This window comes from Castor canadensis, chromosome 2 (genome assembly GCF_047511655.1).
Source record: "Castor canadensis chromosome 2, mCasCan1.hap1v2, whole genome shotgun sequence".
Lineage (NCBI taxonomy): Eukaryota > Metazoa > Chordata > Mammalia > Rodentia > Castoridae > Castor > Castor canadensis.
The window spans coordinates 23,819,377-23,837,634 of record NC_133387.1 but is presented as its reverse complement, the minus strand read 5'-3'; the positions used below and the strand labels follow the sequence as shown (position 1 = coordinate 23,837,634).

The window sequence follows — 18,258 nt, the reverse complement described above, 5'->3', positions numbered from 1 at the left end:
TGGTGGCAGCAGCAACAATGTGGTTTTATTTGATGGGTGATTTCTGCAGGCCCCTCAGTCCCTGGAGAGCAAGGCGAGAGGTCTGATGGGTTTGTTCTCACTTAGTGACAATGGCATTTTTGATAATCCACTGCTGAGCCCTTCCGTTGCGGAAGGCGTTTTCCCCGGGCGCGCTTCTGGTGGGCTTCTCTTGCAGAAGCGATGAAAGTATGAGTGGTTCCCAACGCACCTGGGAAGTTGGCATTTCATTCTCTGACTTCTTGAAAACTGCGACAAAGCACAAGACACCTTGATGAATATGTATTTCCAAAAGTTCTAGAAAGGGACTTAGTGGGAGAGGTGGAGGGACCAGAGAGCCGGTCTTTACTCTCACCGCGTACTGCGTTCCCAGTCTTTTTATAGTTCTGGATTCCTTCCCTTCATCCAAGCTAAACTGCCAGTTTAGTCTTCCTTGCTTAGTCCAACCCTTTTCAACTGAGTCCATCTGCCACCACGTTGACGCTTAGGTAACTAAGTTAACGTACACTCATATATTCACGTGCCTCTGAGCCTTTGCTAAAAGTGTGTGCTGGTTTGTTTTCTTGTCAGAGAGTGTGGTTAGCAAGCTTTTTCTGCCTTTGGCTTCAGTGGCAGCACTTTATCTAGATTCTCTGTTAACCTCTGCCTGGTAGCCTCCATTGTGGGATCTTCTTACTCCCACCCATCCCCATTTTAGGGATACATTTTGCCTTGTAAATGTCCCTTGAATCTGTTCCCTTATCCCTACTACTGTCATCTCAGTTCTGTGGTTGGCCTGTTGGACAGCCTCCGACCCAGCCTTCACAACTTCTATCCAAATCGTTGTTGGTGTCATCTTTATTTGGATGCCTGGGAAACACAGGGTAGTACTGAGGAGAGGAGATGTCTCTTTTGCTTAAAGTGGAAACACTAGTTCAACTCCCTGTCAGATTTGTCTTTGTTTAGGAAATGCAACATAATCAGCGCTTTAGGTACAAAAGTGAACTAAGCATTCACTCCTTTTTCTTAAGGGAAATTGCAAAGGAACCATAAATCTCAATAGATACGGCAGACACCTAATAGTTCTCCTTATAAATGTAAATCAAGCACATCTTGTGAAGGACTGTGCTCTTACAAAATTAGAGAAATTCTAATCTAGGTTAGTTCTAGATCCTAGAGAATTTCTTTCCCCCATAATGTGGATTTCGGATGAATAATGTTCCTCAGTCTTAATAATGGGATCATTTAAGAGTTAACTCCAAATTGACTAAATACACAGTGTTAATTATTATATTTGCCTTATCTGGCTTATAAAGTTCAACCTATACTTTCCAGATAGAGTTTCTCTTGAAAGAAATAGGTGTTTGCACTTATTTGTTCTGGGATTGGAAATAAACAGGCTTTGGGGAAGAAGGGACCTCTTTCCCTTCCTTGGGTCAAGGATATTGGGAACTAGGCAGAAATGATGTCAATAAACCTAAAGATTCCCAAGACTGGGTAACAGGAAGGAAACTGAGGTTGGGATGTGGCTGAGCCTGAGTGGTCCCTTTTAAAGCAAGATAAACCACTCTCTGCTGTTCCTCAACTTTTTTCTACATCTCTCAAGTTTTGTTTCATACCACAGGTTGGTTTTAGTTGGGTATGGGGAGTTAAAGAGAGGCAGTAGATGGGTGGTGGGTAGGTGAAGTAGCAAATAGGAATAGTTGGAGCAGAGAAGCCTGAAGAAGCCAGTTAAGGGATGATACAATATAACTCACACCTTTGGAGACATGGCTACCCTACCCTGAAGCAATAGTTGGTAAAGTCCAAGGGCCCATCAATTACATGCCTATTGCACACTTGTGTATTCAGTGCTCTGAAATGTTCAGTTTCAATGTACAATGCCCTTCATGGTTTAGTCCACCTGTCTCACATATTGTAAATGCTATCACTGGTGTTTGGAAGTGTCCAACACTTAGTATGTACTCCAGAAGTGTTGTTAAGTGACAGACAATATAGAGGAGCATTCTTATTAATACCCTTTTCCATACAACCTTATCCCAAACTTCCTCCACCCTATCTCCTACCCCAGTACCAAAGAGATTTATAGCCCTCTGAGACTCACAGACTTAACCTTTAGCCCTTCTAAAGCAGTTTTCCTCAAAGTATGATATGCAAAAACATTTAAAAATTTTTATATTTATATGCCAAAACCATTATATCTAATGTAGTATTATTTAGGATAAGTATTTTTATATCATTTTAAAGAAAAATGTCAAATAAGTAATACAGCAAACAATATGTCACTATGGTAAAAACTATGAAAGTGATAGGTGATGTAGTTTGGGAAACACTATGCTAGTGCTTTCTTGAAATTAGAGGATTTAAACAGCCTAGCACCACCTGAACTTCTGTTAGTCCTTAACTTCTCTACTACAAGGAAAAATAGCGTCCAGATCTCCCATGAGAGATGCCAATGTGCTTGTCTCTCTAATCCCCACAGACTCTACTTCCACAGCCCACATCTCAGACCAATAAAACATAGTGTTGAAAAAAAAAAAAAGAGCTTACCATCCTTCCTCTTATCTCTTGTACAAACTGGGGCAAAGATGAGCTGAGGGTACATTTTTTTCTGTTTCCTCAAAGCATAGATTTTCGAGTACTTCCCTTCACTCTTGAAGTCATTGTCAGTGGAAAACCTTAACAACAACAACAAATACCCAGTTCACTTTAGTAGATCCTGGGGCAGGGAATTAATGGCACCAATCACCTTAAAGTCAATTACATCCTCAAAGATTTCAAGGGAGAAGAAGGGACAATGACAAGAAGCTGTTGATTGGTCCAGAGTGGGGCTATTGTTCAATGACAAGGGATGTTTTTAGACCATAGTGTTGCAACCCTTTGAGATACTCCAGAATCTCCTCACTTCTCCAAACTAGATAAAGGTTGCTCCAATAACTAGTTTCAAATAAAACTTCTTTTGTCTGTCTTCTCATAGCATTTGTTCCTATACTAGTCTTTAACTGGCACTGAGGACACACTTTTATCCTGTTCCTTAAAACACAGAGCTTAGAATACAGCACTTCCTTTCATTCTTGAATTCATTCTCAGTGGAAAACATTAGTTTGGCATTGCTGTATCTCTTTCATTAGCATGTAAATGAGGTTGAAGATCATATAAGGAAACTGTCGAATATTACACAGTTGGACGTGTTCCCTACAAGCAAATATATGTGGAAAAGCATTCTCATCGCACCCATGCAATCCTCTTTGGGTCTCCTTTTGTGATTGTTAAGTTGTATTGAACAGAGACAGTGACATGAATAAAGAAAAGATGGGAAAGAAAATGATACAAGAGCCAGGACTTTACCTAAACCATTGTTCTTGCTTGGACGTAGGATCATCCAACAGGTTCACAGAGAAGATTGGTTTCGGCCCAGACTTGCATTTCTTTTTCTGGGGCATCAGGGGCAGGCAGAAGTTCTGGGTGGGTTTATGCTGATGGTGGATTTCCTGTGGCAGAGGGGAGAAGAGTAAATGAGGAAGCAAGCTGAGTTCCTTGGGATTAAAGACTGAACTGAGTTCCTGAACTAAATTACATGTCCTCTAACATGATGGAAAAACAAAAAACCTCTCAGGGAGGAAAGTGAATCTTAGACATCTAAACCCAAGGAAGCAGTTCCCTGTGTGAGTTAATATTTATTTGCTTCATTGCCAGATGACTTGTCCAAAGTTTGGTCAGTTAATTGAATTTGCCAGTTACTGGCCCTCGGAAGTGAAAGGCAGAGGAAGTTATGGCAGTCTGGGGAATGATTCAATCAGTGAATTGCTTGGGGAACCAAATATTTGTTAATAAATTGGGAAACAGATCCATGGACCTCTACCTTCCTTTATTGGAGATAGCTGCCTTATCCCATTCTTTTCTCTGTCTGCAGTGAAAAGGCTACAGAATAGGATTTGTGAGGTCATAATTTTATCATTCCTAAAGGTGATAGAATCACAGACTTTCAGAATCTTAAAGTTAGCCAATCTGACCATCTGATACTAATATGCCCTCCAGAACTTCACTTTGAAGAAATAATTCTTCCCATACCTAAAACGAAAATATCAATTTCATCTTTGATTAACCAATAGCTATTTCCCTGTACCTTTTTTTTTCCCAAGAAAAATCTAGTGCCTCTTCCACAGAGACCTCAAAAAATTTGAAGAAATCCATAATTTTCCCCTAGGCTCTATCTCTTCCTGGCTAAACATTGCGGATACCTTGAACTTTTCTTCATGTGGCATGGCTTTGAGTGCCCTTATTCTCCTGATTTACCTCATTTGAGACAGTTACAATTTATGTTTTTCCTAATATGTGGCAATCTGAAATGAAAACTGTTTGCCAGGCGCAGTACTTACATGGTACATCCCTGTCCCCATTCAAGTGTTTATTCAAAATCTTTACCTCTGCAGAGAGCATTCCTAACCACACTGTCTAAAACTGTCACTCACATGCCATCCATTCCACCCCTTTATCCTGCTTTGTCATGGCACCTGCCACATTATACATTCTGTGTGATCATTTATTTGCTATGGTCTGTCTAATCTTGCTACCTAAACTTCATTTAAGCCAAGATTTTGACTTAGTCACTGGTATGCTCCTAGAACCCCTTAATAGAGTCTGGCACATAGTAGGTACCCATTAAGTATTTGTTGAATGAATGAATGAGCAAACTATCAATTCATATATTGAGCTTTTTCTTTCAGAATTTTAAAGCCTTTGAAAAATACTTGCTGCTGCTGAACTATGCCTTTTTAATTCTGAACTTGTTCTCAATCTGTCTAGTTTTAAAAAACAGGAATCTGTTCAAGTTACCTAATTAATAGGTGTCTTAATGAAAGAGCACATGTATCTAGAAACTAAGACATAGCTAATGACCCTAGCCATAAAAAGAGAAGAAACCTTAGCAAAATGGACCTCATAGCAGAAGAACAGGAACTGAAAAGTTATTTCAAATCTAAGATGGCACTGGCTAAGGACCACCATCTTGTCTTGATCTTAACATATTACTAATGTGCCTCTCCTGCTTCCTTCCTCTCTCTCTCCCTCTTGACCTTCTCTCCTTCCCTTTCTCTCTCCTTTCTCTCTCTCTCTCTCTCTCTCTCTCTCTCTCTCTCTCTCTCTCTCTCTTTCTCTTTCTCTTTTTCCACTTCCCTCTTCCTCATCTCTCTCCTCTATAACTTCAACCTACCCATCCTCTACTTTCATGGCCCCTACACTATCCTTATTCCTCATGGTTTAATTATTTTTTCTCTCTTTTTTTTGTTAGGGTATATTAATTATATAAAGGGTTTTCATTGTGATATTTCCATACATGCATATAATGTACTTGAATCAAATTCACTCCCTCTATTACTCTTTCTTATTCCTGGTTTGATTCTTTTATCATCTCACTTATGTGCCCTTCTAACTTTAATTCCTATTTCCTTAATCTTTTTCATTTCCCCATTTAGGTCCCTGGAAGCAAGAATCTGATTAGCTCAGGGAGTTTAGGGGTTGGTACGAGGCTCCAACTCAGAGCTTCACACTTGCTAGGCAAGTGCTCTACCACTTGAGACTCTCTACCAGCCCTTTTTTGTGTTGGTTACTTTCAAGATAGGGTTCTCAAGAACTATTTGCCCGGGCTGGCTTCAAACTGCAATCCTCCTGATCTCTGCCTACCAAGTAGTTAGGATTATAGGTGTGAGCTACCAGTGTCCTGCGGTTTTGTTTTCTTTTTAGTACTGTTTTGGTTTGTAAGTACCAATGTACTCCACAGGACACTAACCAGCCTATGAATTTTGCTTCACTGGGGCTGGTATCCTCTCTCTGGTCCATGCTAGGAGTATAAGATGGGGTCAGATTATATAAAATAAGTCCTCTTCCTTTTTTTAGGAGACGTAGCAGAGCCAGTTTCACTTTAATGGATTGTGGGACCCTGTTACTGTGATAGCCACATCTGTGCATTCCACTGTTTGCCTACTAGAACCCACACTCTTCTTATGCACACTCTGCTTTTCTTGTGTACAATCCTAGGTTCACCAGAAATTGTGCTTCCCAAAAAGGGAAGAAGGGATGTAGCATGAATGAAGAGCCATAGTAGATATTATGCATTCTAGTCTTTATCAAGAGAGAGCTGTAACTCTGTCCATGAATTAAACCGTTACAACAATATGCTCACAGGTATGATCAGGTCCTACTCCTGACCTTGAGGGCCTGCCAAGTGCAAGCTCTTTGAAGAAAGCTCTCCTTGCACCCAGGTTACAAGTTAACTAAGTATTTTCCTTCTCTGTGCTAAGCATAAAAGTCCTGGCCTGGCCTTTCTTTCTTTCTTGGTGCATATTACATCTAGTACCATGAGACACAACTGCTGAGCTCACTTTCAAAAGGCACAATTTCTGAGATCCAAGAGACCCCGGACAATAAATTCATTAATTCCTTTGTAGGAAGATAACCATCAGATACTGGCATTTTATCTTCCACTTGAAGAGGAATCTGTCACTGCCATCCAGGTAGCAACTAAAGAAACACTAATTCCAAATTCATCATATTTTATTATCTCATCTGTCTTGGGATACTCCGTTCCCAGAATCTAATTTCTATTAGATTCTTTTGTTTGTACTTTCACTTATCTCATTTAATTCCTTCCTGTTAGATTAGGCCTACTCTTAAGACTGTCAACATATTTCTTATATCCTGATTCCTAAATATCAAATCAATTTTCTTAACTTCCTCTGCTATTGACTTAGTTCGAATCTTCAGTATGTCTCATCTTGACTATTATAGTAACATCACAACTAGTTTTTCTTGGTTTTGTCTCTTCCACAACTAAAGCACCTTTCTTCAACCTGCAAAATGCTCTTTCTAAAACACAAATTTGATTACATCCTTTTATCTCCTGCCATTTACTCTCTTACATCTCCCTGAAAGCACCTCACTGTCTCAAGTCTCCTTGCCTTCGCACTTCCCTGATTGGAACATTCTCCGATTCCTTTGTCATGAGTCACCTCCTTGATTACTCCTTTTTCCCCAGCAGAGATACTGTTCTCTATTCTGCATTATTTCTGTATCTTGTATATTCTCCGATTATTCATGTATATCCTAGTATATTGGAATTATTTTTATGTGTCTTGTTTATTGGTCTCCTATAGGATTGCCAATTCCTTCAAGATTGCAACTATCCTATAATCATCTTTATGAACTGGTTCTTAGCTTACTGTATGTTCAGCAACTGTTTATTGAATGGGATTTGAACATCTTTACACTATAATAGAGTTCTGTCTGTCTACTCTGATGGTAAATTCTGTCTTTCCCTCTCCTGAAACCTGATTAGATATTCATTGCTGTTCCTTATTCCTTGTCTCCTGTCATCTTTCACTACTTTATTCTCAACTAAAAAGCCAGTGGACAGTTTCTCTTTTGTTCATTACAAACTGAATATCTTTGACCAAAGAGGAGAACTTTCCAACTAAAACCTCATCTTCTCCCTGCAATGAAGTTTCATGGGTCTATTCTGAGTATTTCCCAGACCCTTGAGACTCTGTTCTGTGAAGCCAGCAACGAGAAGGAAGAGGTTGTTTGCTGAGTACCAGTCTCCATTTTAGTTAGCTAACTCCTAATTCTTGAGTCCATGCTTTGGGTGCCAGGAGACTCCCCTGGGACCATTACCTTGAATAGTAACTCCTTGGAGAAGTATCTGGGAGCACCGTCCTTTTCTTGGTTGATCCAGCAGGGAGGTGGGTTGTTGGTCATAATCAATAAGGTCAGATCCTGATCATACTCTGTTAGCTTTAACATGAAGCTGGTGATTTGCCTACTTCGCATCAGCAATTTGTGCAGGGTAGTGGGCTTCAATGGTTCATAGTACTGGGCCTGAGCAGATAGAAGGGTTTCCAGAGAGGCAAAGAGATTGGCTCGAGAATACACCAGCAAATCAGTTGACCAATCTTTTGCCTCTGTGGGGCAGCATCAGAGGATGAGAAGGGCTGAACAAATCCCCACCCCACCCCCAAATTTGTTCATCTGAAACTGCTAGAAGCTCCCTGTCCCCATCCTTCCCTCAGAGCAGTCATTCCCTGTCAATAAACTAAGGGGCTGGAGAAATGCAACAGAAAGGTTTCCACAGTAACAGGAGCAAGATGATTTAAGCCTTTCAAAAAAGGGTAATGGAGTGCCCAGCAGAGTGGGGCAAACTGAGAAGTTTCTATGTGGCTCAACCTGATTGGTCTTCTCTCTCTACCTGTCTCTGAGGCAGAGGAGAAAACCAGGGACTGAAGCTCAATGCTTCCTTTATTTGTGTCTTCCCTCCCACCAGCACCTCTCCACAGGCACAGCTTCTTTAACAGGCATTCATAAGCACAGCGTTCGAAAGCAAAAGCAGTCACGAAGCACAGTGCGTCACCTAAGGTGTGGGTGGGGAAGGGGCAGTCCCACTAAACTCGCTTTTCTCTCAATAGGATTAGAGAGGGGGAGAGCCCTGGTTATAAGTATGTTTTCTCAACTGAAAAAATATCTGCTACATGGACCACTTTCTTCCCAGCCCCGCCCCCACCGCAATTCAGCACCACAGTTCCCAGCGCTGCCTTGGGCATTGTATTTCCAGAGCTGCTCTGCCTCCCAGTCCTGGAATTGCAGGGGTTTGGGGGGGCGGAGGACTTGGAGGCATTAGAGATAAACTTGCCCTTAGCCATCTTGGGGGAATGCTTTTTCACCTACCAAATCTGGATGGTCTGCATAATATCGACGGTTCTCTGGAACAAATTTTGATTGCCCGACTGGGTCAAAAATCTAAAGACAATAATCAGAATTAGTGGTTTCAAGTTGCACCTACTTTTTTTTTGTGGAGGGACTGGGGTTTGAACTCAGGGCTTGAAAAGTAGGCACTCCAGATCTCAGCCTCCCAAGTAGCTAGGATAAAGGCTTATACCACCATGCCAGGCTCAAGTTGCATGCATCTAAAACAGTATTCCACTCCTTGCCTCCCCTTATTCTCACTAAAAAGGAGTCTCTAATGGACACTAAGTGAAGACAGAACTCTTCATGTGCTTCATGTGTTGCACCCTGGAGTTCTGGAACAAGGATGTCTTGTGACATCCCAAGGAGAGCTGGAGATGGAAATGTGTAGCAACCTTTAGGAAATGTCAGGTGAGACTGTTGGGAAGTGACATAGACAAGGACAGCCTCAAAAGTCAGACTAGGACAAATCACCCCATAGAATCACACCCCGTACTCTGCCTTTTCCATATCTACAGGAGTGTGCAGGTGACAATCACAAGCAGGACAATCTCTAAGGAGGAAAGCAACCTACAAATGGGCAACCAACCTAAGGATTATGGCTGTAAAGGGGTTCTAAGGACAACTCTGTAAACTGAACTGGGAACAGACACACTCAGAGAAAGTAAAATGCATTTTGCATTTTTTAACATCTCTGCAAAATATGATTCTTCTAGAGACATTGCAAAAAATACTGAATTTCGATATCACGTCTGTCTACTACTTTGCATCTTTGTACTGGTGGCAGTGTTGTTTATTTGTGGTTGAGAGTGTCACAACTGGCAGTAGGGGAGCCAAACCTCTTCCATCTCCCTCTTCACGTTCCCAGCACTGTTGCCTTCCCACTCACTTAGCCCTAGGTTGTCTAAGGATAAATCAGAGAGAAAACACAAGGAGATAAAAGTTCTGAATGACCTTTTTTTGGCTTGGCATAATCAGAAATCAGAAAAAAAAAAAAAAAAGGGAGGAGTACACAACCCTGTGTTTGGATTAGTGTTTCTAAAGATTGCCACCCCCAAGGAGGTGGGTGCAGGAGAAAGGGCACTTGCACTAGAAGGTGAATAAAGCAAGAAGACAATGAGGGAGGAGGGAAGTAGTAAGGATGGGACAGAACTATGAAGCCTTATTATGCTGCAGGAGGAAAATGCCAGGAGTTGGCAATTCTTAGTTTTGGGTGACGACAGGGAAGAGACTTAGCAGAGTCACTCCATACGTTCTTTCAGGGAAGATAGGATGAAATATGGAATAAATCCAAAGACACGATCATTTAATTTTTATTATCTCTTGGAAAACTGAAATCTTATTGTTCAAAACAAAAATATATTATGAAAAAAACCTGCTTTGCAAGTATGATGTATGTGATATATTAATAATTATTAGAAGTCTAAAAAATTTTACTTGGAGGAAAGGTACTTTTTCTCCTAAAGTTTTCTTTAAAATTAATTTTTAAAAATTTAATTAATTCTTCAGGGAAAATTCCCTGGAGAAAATGTTTCTACTCCTGAATTTGGCTGAGGTATTGGATCTCAATTCCAAATTAGCCTCCAGTATCTGACCACACACACAAAATTGTTCAGATTGAGTATGTTTGTTGTTTTGTTATGTTGACTTGCATTACTGCTGGCTGATGAAATAAAAGTGGTCTGGAAAACTGGCTCAAATATAATAATCCTAGGGAAACAACCAAGATATCCAATGGCATTTTGCTACAAGAGGTAGCCCCAAAGGCTAGTTAAATCCAGGTTTAACACTCCCTAAGATATGTTTCTGGTTCCTAGGTTTTATACCCTGTTTGTTACTGATGTGTCCTCATTGCTCCTTTTTTCCCCCTATGCTTTTGTTTTTCTTCCATAAAGTGAGGTAAATTAACCTTGTTCTGTATGTATTAACTTGTTTTTGCTCTCCAATGGGAAGTTTACAGACCCAATTTGTAAGATTCTCTAAGCAACCCCAATGAAAGATTACCCGTGAACATTTGCTACTGCTCTTCCTTACCTTGTCACCATCATCAATTATTCCACTCTGAGGCTTAACTGGGTTAGCTTCTGGAGTCTTCGGTTCACCATGTTGTAACCTGAAAAAGAGGCAGGACATGTAGTTGTGTTGCTGACTCATAGTCCTACATGTTTTCAATACCCGTCAGCTAAGTCGAGGAGCCTAACTTAGAAAGTTACTTGTTCAGGTGATCATAAAATTGAATGTGTAGCAAATATAGGGCTCATTATTCAGCCTGCATGCTGGAGAAAAGAGAACTGAGGGGAAAGGGTTAACCAAGTGGGAACTCTCAGAAATGTGCTGACTCCAATGAATTGGTTTCTTTCTTAAAAAAAAAAAGTTTTATATCACTCAAAGAAGCGCCCTAGTAGACTGCCTAAGGAAATTATTTTGAGGTAAAACCCTTATAGACCACCTATTATTTTGATTGTTACCCGCCTACACTTTCTCCACATGAAAATGGTCCTGCTTTTGCTTAATGATTGGCCAATGATTAGTCAATGGATACTTGAAAAGAAATATGGTTTATGGAACTTCATGACTAAATTTCCAATCTTGTTGAACTTGCTTGGATTATTGGCTATCTTTTCTTCCTAATCATGTCTAAAGATTTCTCTTCCTAGAACTAGGGTAATAAAGATATCATCAATAGCAAATATCTTCATATTTCACTGGGTTCTTTCACCTACTTTCCCCCTCACTCCCAACCTGACACCAGTTCACTTTAGGAGAAGGGGAAAAGAGGGGAAGAAGTTGCAATATGTAATAATAAGGCATTTTGTATTCTCTGACTCATTCTTTTTAAATCCATTTACTACTTATCTGTAAAATGGGGCTAATGCTGGGGGCTAATGCTGAAAATAAACGGCCCTCTTTCTCCTTGATGATAGTTCCAATCAGAGACTAACGTAGCTAAAATGCAGAAGAATTCTGCAAGTATCTCAACTAGCCCTCTCGCTTTTTAAAATGAGGATAGCTGAATAAGGATCAAAATAAGAAAAGTAGAAATAGCCAAACCATGTGATTGGTAGGTCAATTAACTATAACATGACACAAACAACTCTAAATCCAGGATTAAACCCACCCAAAGACAATTAGCTCCTATCTATTGCTGGACCACAATTAAAAGCTTGGGTTGTAGCTAGTGGTAGAGCATTTACAAGGCCCTGGGCTCAATCCTCAGCACCCCCCACCCCACACACACAGATAAATAAATAAAATCTGGTTCTTCAACCAATAACTTAGTAACTTTAAAAAAAAGTTCCTAAGGGGGGAGAAATGACCCAAGCATTGTATGTACATACAAATAAAAAAAAAAGGTTCCCAGTGATAGGAGACCCCTTGTGGATAGCCCAAAATAAATTCACCCCAACTTAACATTTTAAAGTTTGTACATTTTTGATTAATCTTTTCCTATAGCTTTTATTGTATCACTTTTCAAAATGATTCATTGGTGTCTAAAAGGCAGCCTAGGATCCCAGATAGCCTTCTTCAAGGCCAAGTTCAAACCTAGAACTACTTGAAAAGCTCTTCTCCAATCCAAAAGTGCTCATCTTGAATAGCCTCATGCTTTCTTGTTGGTAAAGCTACTCTAATTTCTGCATGAAACACAGACCCAACTCTGGTTTTTGATCTGTAAGGAGTCAGTCAATGAAAATATATTTAATGAGAGTCTACTTGGTGATTAGCACTGTTTAAAGTGCTCTGGATTACAAAGTAAGTTAGTATAAAGTGGTATTTATAACTTAGTTGAACAAGCAAGGTGACATACTTGGCATACTTCTTTGGACCCATTGCTGTTCACTGACAATTGGGCCAACCCAAGGCAGGCATTCACTGCAGTCCAAATTCAGTGTTTCTAAATAGGTTATATTCTGCAGGGATTCAGTTCAATCCAAATATTGTTTCCTTAGCACACACCGTGTGCCAAGCCCCATTCTTGATCCTGTGTGGAAAACAAGAGAAGACTGGTAGATGATATTGTACATATAGAAAATGCACAAAACATAATGATTTTGCCCTCAAGAAGTTAAGTGTATTTGACCATGAGGGAAGTGATCATTAAATGTGGGAGGTCTCAACTTCTTCATCTGTAAAGTTAAATCATTAACCAAATGATTCAAAGGAGGCATCCTAATTCCATGAGAATGGTGAGACTTGCCTACATGAAGATCTGAAATGAGATAAATTGGTATTTGTCAGTAGTGGGGGAGTCTGGGGAACTACCATCTTTTAATTTAGCTCCCTTTTGACTTAGAACCATGCTCAACTGTAGCCAAGGGTGTGGAGAAGTAAGGATGAGGATGCTGTTACACTTTTTGATATTTATAGTTAGAAACGGGAGAAATGGTCTGAGGGTGTGGAACCCAACATTTAGAGAAAAGAGAGGTCAGTGAGGCTAGCAGAAGAGATTTCCCAAAGGAAAAGGAGCTTGAGAACTTGAGCAGAGCCTTACAGGATGGCGCATGAAGCAGCAGACATGGAAGGTTAGTGGTTGTTGTTTTAAGTAGTAAGAACTAAAGAGAGGTAAGTAGGATGGGATCACATCATGGAGGCCTTAAAAATGAAGTAGAACATGGGTAAGACCCATCATCGCAAGTCACTAAAAAGACCATAGATTTGGTTTAATGATATATATCCATGTTTATAGGTGATTTTTTAGGGTTTGTGTCTAGTTTGATTATCTAGACATAAACTCCAAAGACGATTGTCCAGAGTTTGTGACTAGACTGAATTAAACCCTGGGGAAATAATTTTTTCACCTTTAGCTTTTCTGGAAGTGTAAGTCCAGTTTGAGTATATATTAAAACTAAAATTAAGAAGTTATCATATTGGAAGTTACAAGTCTATGTTGCTTGTGCACAGCCAAGGCTGGAAAAGAAAATCACATGAACACAAACTACATTGAATATAAAAATAGAAAACTATAACTGAATGGCTGGGCATGGTGGCTCACTTCTACAGTCCCAGGAATTAGGGAGGCAGAGAGCAGGAGGATTATAGTTGAGGCCAGCCCAGACAAAAAAGTTGGCAAGGTCCCTGTCTTTATCAATAAGCTAGGTGTGGTGGTACACCTGTGATTTCAGCTATGTGGGAGATCATAAGTAGGAGGATCTCAGTCCACTGCTGGCCCTGAGCAAAGCTTCAAGACCCTACCTGAAAAAGCAAAATGAAAACAAAAAGGGCTGGGGGCATGCCTCAAGAGGTAGAGTACCTACGTAGCAAGTATAAGGCCCTGAATTCAAACCCAGTACCAAAAAAGAAAAGAAAAGAAAAGCTGTAAGTGATGTATGTAAGTGAGCATGGTGATGCACACCTGTAGTCCTAACCACTAGGGAGGTGAGGTGTTGAGGTGGGAGAATTACACGAATCTGGGCGTTCGAAGCCAGCCTGAGCAGCAGAGCAAGACCCTATCTCAAATCAAACAAAACACAAGAGGAAGAAAGAACAAAAGGAAGAAAAGAGAGAGAATAGAAAAAAGGAGGAGGAGTAGGAGGTGAGGGAGAAGCAAAGAGAGGAGGAGGAGGAGAGGGGCAAAAAAGAAGACCTGGTATACAATACCTTTAAGGACACCAGGGCATCTCAGGGAGGAAGATGAGGTTCCTTGATAAGGAAACTTTCCATTGTAAAGCTACCAATGATTCCCTTCCAGATTCTAGAGGCAACACAGGGAAATTGTGATGAACACACACTCTAGAATGCCTAGGTATTCTATGTTGAAGACAAAATGAAAAAGATAAAGACATACTTATAATCTGCTATAGTCTGCTCCCACCCTTACTGACCTGTTCAATATCTCTTAAATCAATCTCTGCCTTAGCCAATATTTTCACTCCATTCTTCAAACACAGTAAGCATGTTACAAACACAGTGAGCACTTCTCTTTTATTTCCTGTACTTAAAACACTCTACTTAGCCATTTGAACTTTCTTTATGTTATTACTCAGGTCTTTCTAAAGAGAAGACTTTTTTTTCCCCAGTCAATTCCACCCCAAACTCTAGCCTACAGGTATTATTTTCTGTGCATACAATCATGTTGTTCCTTGTACCTTTCTTAAAGGCCATTCTTGTTTATCTTCTGGGCAGTAAGAGTCTTAAAATGGAAATGTGACTTTTATACCTATTTGCATCCTCACAGAGCTTTGCATGGTAAGCATTCAAAGTCAGTACTAATATACTTACTGACCATTTGTAATGTGTTAGACACACCCTAGCTGATGAGAACCAAACATAAATGTAAAGTAATCCTTGACCGTAAGGAACTCACTTGTTTTCTAGGAAGAGAAGATAGGAAAGTGCTGATTGCAACAGACTGGACACATGTATTAGAGAGAAGTTCAGAATGGTATGGGGCAAAGGGGAAGAACTCTTCATGGAGACCGAGGAGAACCTGGGAGAGACATGGAACTAACACACAAACAGAGCCTGGAAAAGTGTGAATTAGTCAGGTGAGGAGAAGAGGACATGGCCATTTGTAAAAGGTGACAGCACAAACATAAATGAGAATACAACAAGGCATGGCTTATTTAGAGGAACTGACATAACAGCAGTTGTCTAGGACAAAAGATTTAGAGGGAAGATGACAAGAGGTAAGACTAGAGAGGTAGACAGGATCCAAATCCTAAAATGATATCCTGCTGGGAAGCTGGTAGGTAATTCTGAGTGATGAGAGATATCAGTGAATTTAAGTAAGAAGATACTTTGAACTATAGATTTATAGGACTGTGAAAATACTGGCAGTGTGAAGTATAGATTGGAAAGAAACAAGAATTATTGGAAAGAGGCAAAGATGAGAAAGCTATGGTAGTACCGGGAAGGGCTAAGGACTGTAAGGATCTGTGGGAATCATAGATGTACCACTCACCCCACTGTCCTGGCCCTTGTTAACTTACCCTCTCTGCCAGGAAATTGAAAGTGTGGTGAAGATGCACAGATGAAAGATGACTATACCTATGCCATTTGCTAAGTGTTCCAGGGCTACCCCAGGCCCAGTCTCCCTGAGCATGGTCATTCAGCTTGCCCCGTAATTCCCTGAGCATTCTGAATATCCTTTCAAATATATCCTCCCTTTTTTGCCTATATTAATCAGAGTTCATTTCTGTGGTTTGCAACAAAAAACACCTAAATTGATACAGACTAAAGCAAAGAAGTGGCCATGAGAGGAAGAAAAGACACCAGGAAGAAGGAATTAATAAGACTTGATAGCCAACTGGATCCAAGGGTAATGAAAATAATCACATTTTAGCTTCATTACCTGAGTCAATTCCAAAGCAAATGACTAAGTTAAAGAATAAAAAAGATGGAACAAGTTTGAGGGACAATGATAAATTTTGGTTTGGGTCAGCTGAGTACAATGGCCAGTTAAGGGCATTTCTAGTAAGTGGTTTAAAAGATGAGTCTAGGGCTGAGAGCAAAGCTCAGTGTAGAGCACTTGTTTGACATGTGTGAGACCCTGAGTTCAATCCTCCATAAAAAAATAATAGATGAATCTGGAGCTCAGGAGAGATGAGTTTGGTACTATAAATTGTATGTTTATGCCCTGCCTCCCCCAGTTTATATGTTGATCCCTAATCCCCAATAAAAGGGTATTGGGCAGTGGAGGCTTTGGGAGGTAATTATTAATGACCTTCTACAAAAGGACCCAGGAAGCATCTTTGTCCTTCCTACCATATGAGTGCACAGTGAAAAGACATCATCTATGAACAAGGAAGCGGGCCCTTACCAGGTGTGGAATCCACTAGCATCTTGATCTTGAATCTCTAGCCTCTAGAACTGTGAGAAATTTATAGCAGCCTGAACAGATTAAGACATTTAGAATGGAATTTCATATATGGGAGTCAGCACCCAAGTATGTATCTTAATTGAAGCCACCGGAGTAGATGAGAGCAAGAGGGAAAAATGAGAGACTAGCCAGGTGTGGTATTGCAAGCCTGTAATCCCAGAACTTAGAGGTTGAGGCAGAAGAATCATGAGTTCAAGGTCAGCCTGGGCTACACAGCAACTGTCTCAAAAAGAGAAAAAAAAAAAAAAAGAAAAGGGAAAAAGAAAAAAATGGGCTAAAAAGAGATAGCTGAAAAGGTTTAGTGCAGAACCCCCAATTATGCAAACATTGAAGAAAAAGGATCATAAGTAGATGGTGTAAAAACACTGAAAGAAGAGGCCGGAGGTTGGAGAAGAACCAGGAGAAAGCCACATAAGTCATGGGCAGGGACAAAATCACATAAAAGTAAGCTAAACATCCATTAGCGCCTGAAGTGCTAATTCTGAAGTCATAGAAAAGAATTAGGACGCATCCAAATGATCAGAAGTTAATGAACAACCCCTGGCTGCCAATTATGAGGTAGATAAAAACCATATTGATTGAAAACCCTTCTAAGCTGAGTTTGTGGAAAAGCCAGGACTTGCTCAAAGAAACAGAAACCATCCATTGCTTGTCTTCTCTTTCAGAGACATGGGTGCTGTATCAACCAAAACTCAGGGTGGTCACCCCTTCCTAAAATTCCTTGGGTGTTGAGACACAAAAGGACAATTCTTCCTCATCCCTTTACTTCCATAACTTTCACAGGTAACAGCTTGTCAGAAAAGATGAGGACCTAGAGGTGGCACAGTGCATTCTTCTAGATGTGACCTCAGGGGCAACGAGCAGGAGGTAGGGGCGCAAGGCAGGAAGAATTCGTTGTGGGACTGTTTTCTTCCTCCTCTTCCATTTCTGTTTATAAGATAGAAACTTCTACCCTTTTGGAAGCATTGACATGGACAGCAAGAGCAGAAAGAAAGATCCACCCTTCTTTCCTTCTGTAATTAAAAAAAAATGGCACAGGCAGTGCTAAGCAAGGGTAACTCATCCCATTTTGTCTTCTTCCCTTCTCAAATAGCTGCCAACAGCATGTAACGCTCCTCTTGTGTCAGGCACAGGCCTATCTTTTATTAGTGACTAGGTGAGTCTTTCCAGTTCAGGGGGTTGCATTTGGAAACCTAACTTAGACTCAGAACCCAGTCACAGCCTCCAAACCAAATTTTAGCAAAAGCTGATATTTTGAACTTACCCAAGTATTTATTAATTGCTTACCCAAGTATTTATTAATTGCTTTAGAACCTAAATGGATTCTGGAAAAACTGGATTTCTACCTGTAGAAGATTGAAACTAAATTCCAGTTTCTCAACTTATACTAGTACCAATTCAAAGTGGATCAAAAACCTTAATGTAAGATCTGAAACCATAAAACTACAACAGGAAAGAATAGGGAAACACTGGAACATGCAGGCATAGGGAATAACTTCCTGAATGGAACTCCAGTAGCACAACAATTAAGAGAGAGGATTGACAAATGGGGCTGCATGAAACTAAAAAGCTCTGCACAGGAAAGGAAACAGTCACTAGACTGAAGAGAGAGTCTATGGAATGGGAGAAAATCTTTGCCAGTTATATATCTGACAAGGGACTAATAACCAGAATATACTCAGAGCTAAAAAAAGCAACCCTTCAAAGAATCA

At 40.3% G+C, this 18,258-nt stretch overlaps 1 protein-coding gene across 1 annotated transcript; it reads right to left on the bottom strand.

Annotated features, from left to right (window-relative positions):
* Nucleotides 1-3: 3 nt before the first annotated feature.
* Nucleotides 4-12,558, bottom strand: Tsga13 (testis specific 13). Its single transcript, XM_074057666.1, has 7 exons — nucleotides 12,536-12,558; nucleotides 10,765-10,843; nucleotides 8,713-8,784; nucleotides 7,660-7,869; nucleotides 3,346-3,488; nucleotides 2,548-2,675; nucleotides 4-267 (listed from the first exon to the last, which is right to left on the bottom strand). Exons 1-7 carry the CDS (start codon nucleotides 12,556-12,558, stop codon nucleotides 98-100), a joined length of 825 nt encoding a protein of 274 aa, XP_073913767.1. The 3' UTR covers nucleotides 4-97.
* Nucleotides 12,559-18,258: the final 5,700 nt, after the last annotated feature.

Bases quoted from the DNA above. Each gene is read 5' to 3' on its own strand.
- Tsga13 (XM_074057666.1), bottom strand. From the start codon at position 12,558: ATGGGTCCAAAGAAGTATGCCAA. The intron at 3,489-7,659 runs GTCCCAGGGGAG...CCTCTGCCACAG, and splicing joins AGTTACTATTCAAGGTAATG to GAAATCCACCATCAGCATAA. The intron at 2,676-3,345 runs GTAAAGTCCTGG...GTTGTTGTTAAG, and splicing joins AAGCAAGAACAATGGTTTAG to GTTTTCCACTGACAATGACT.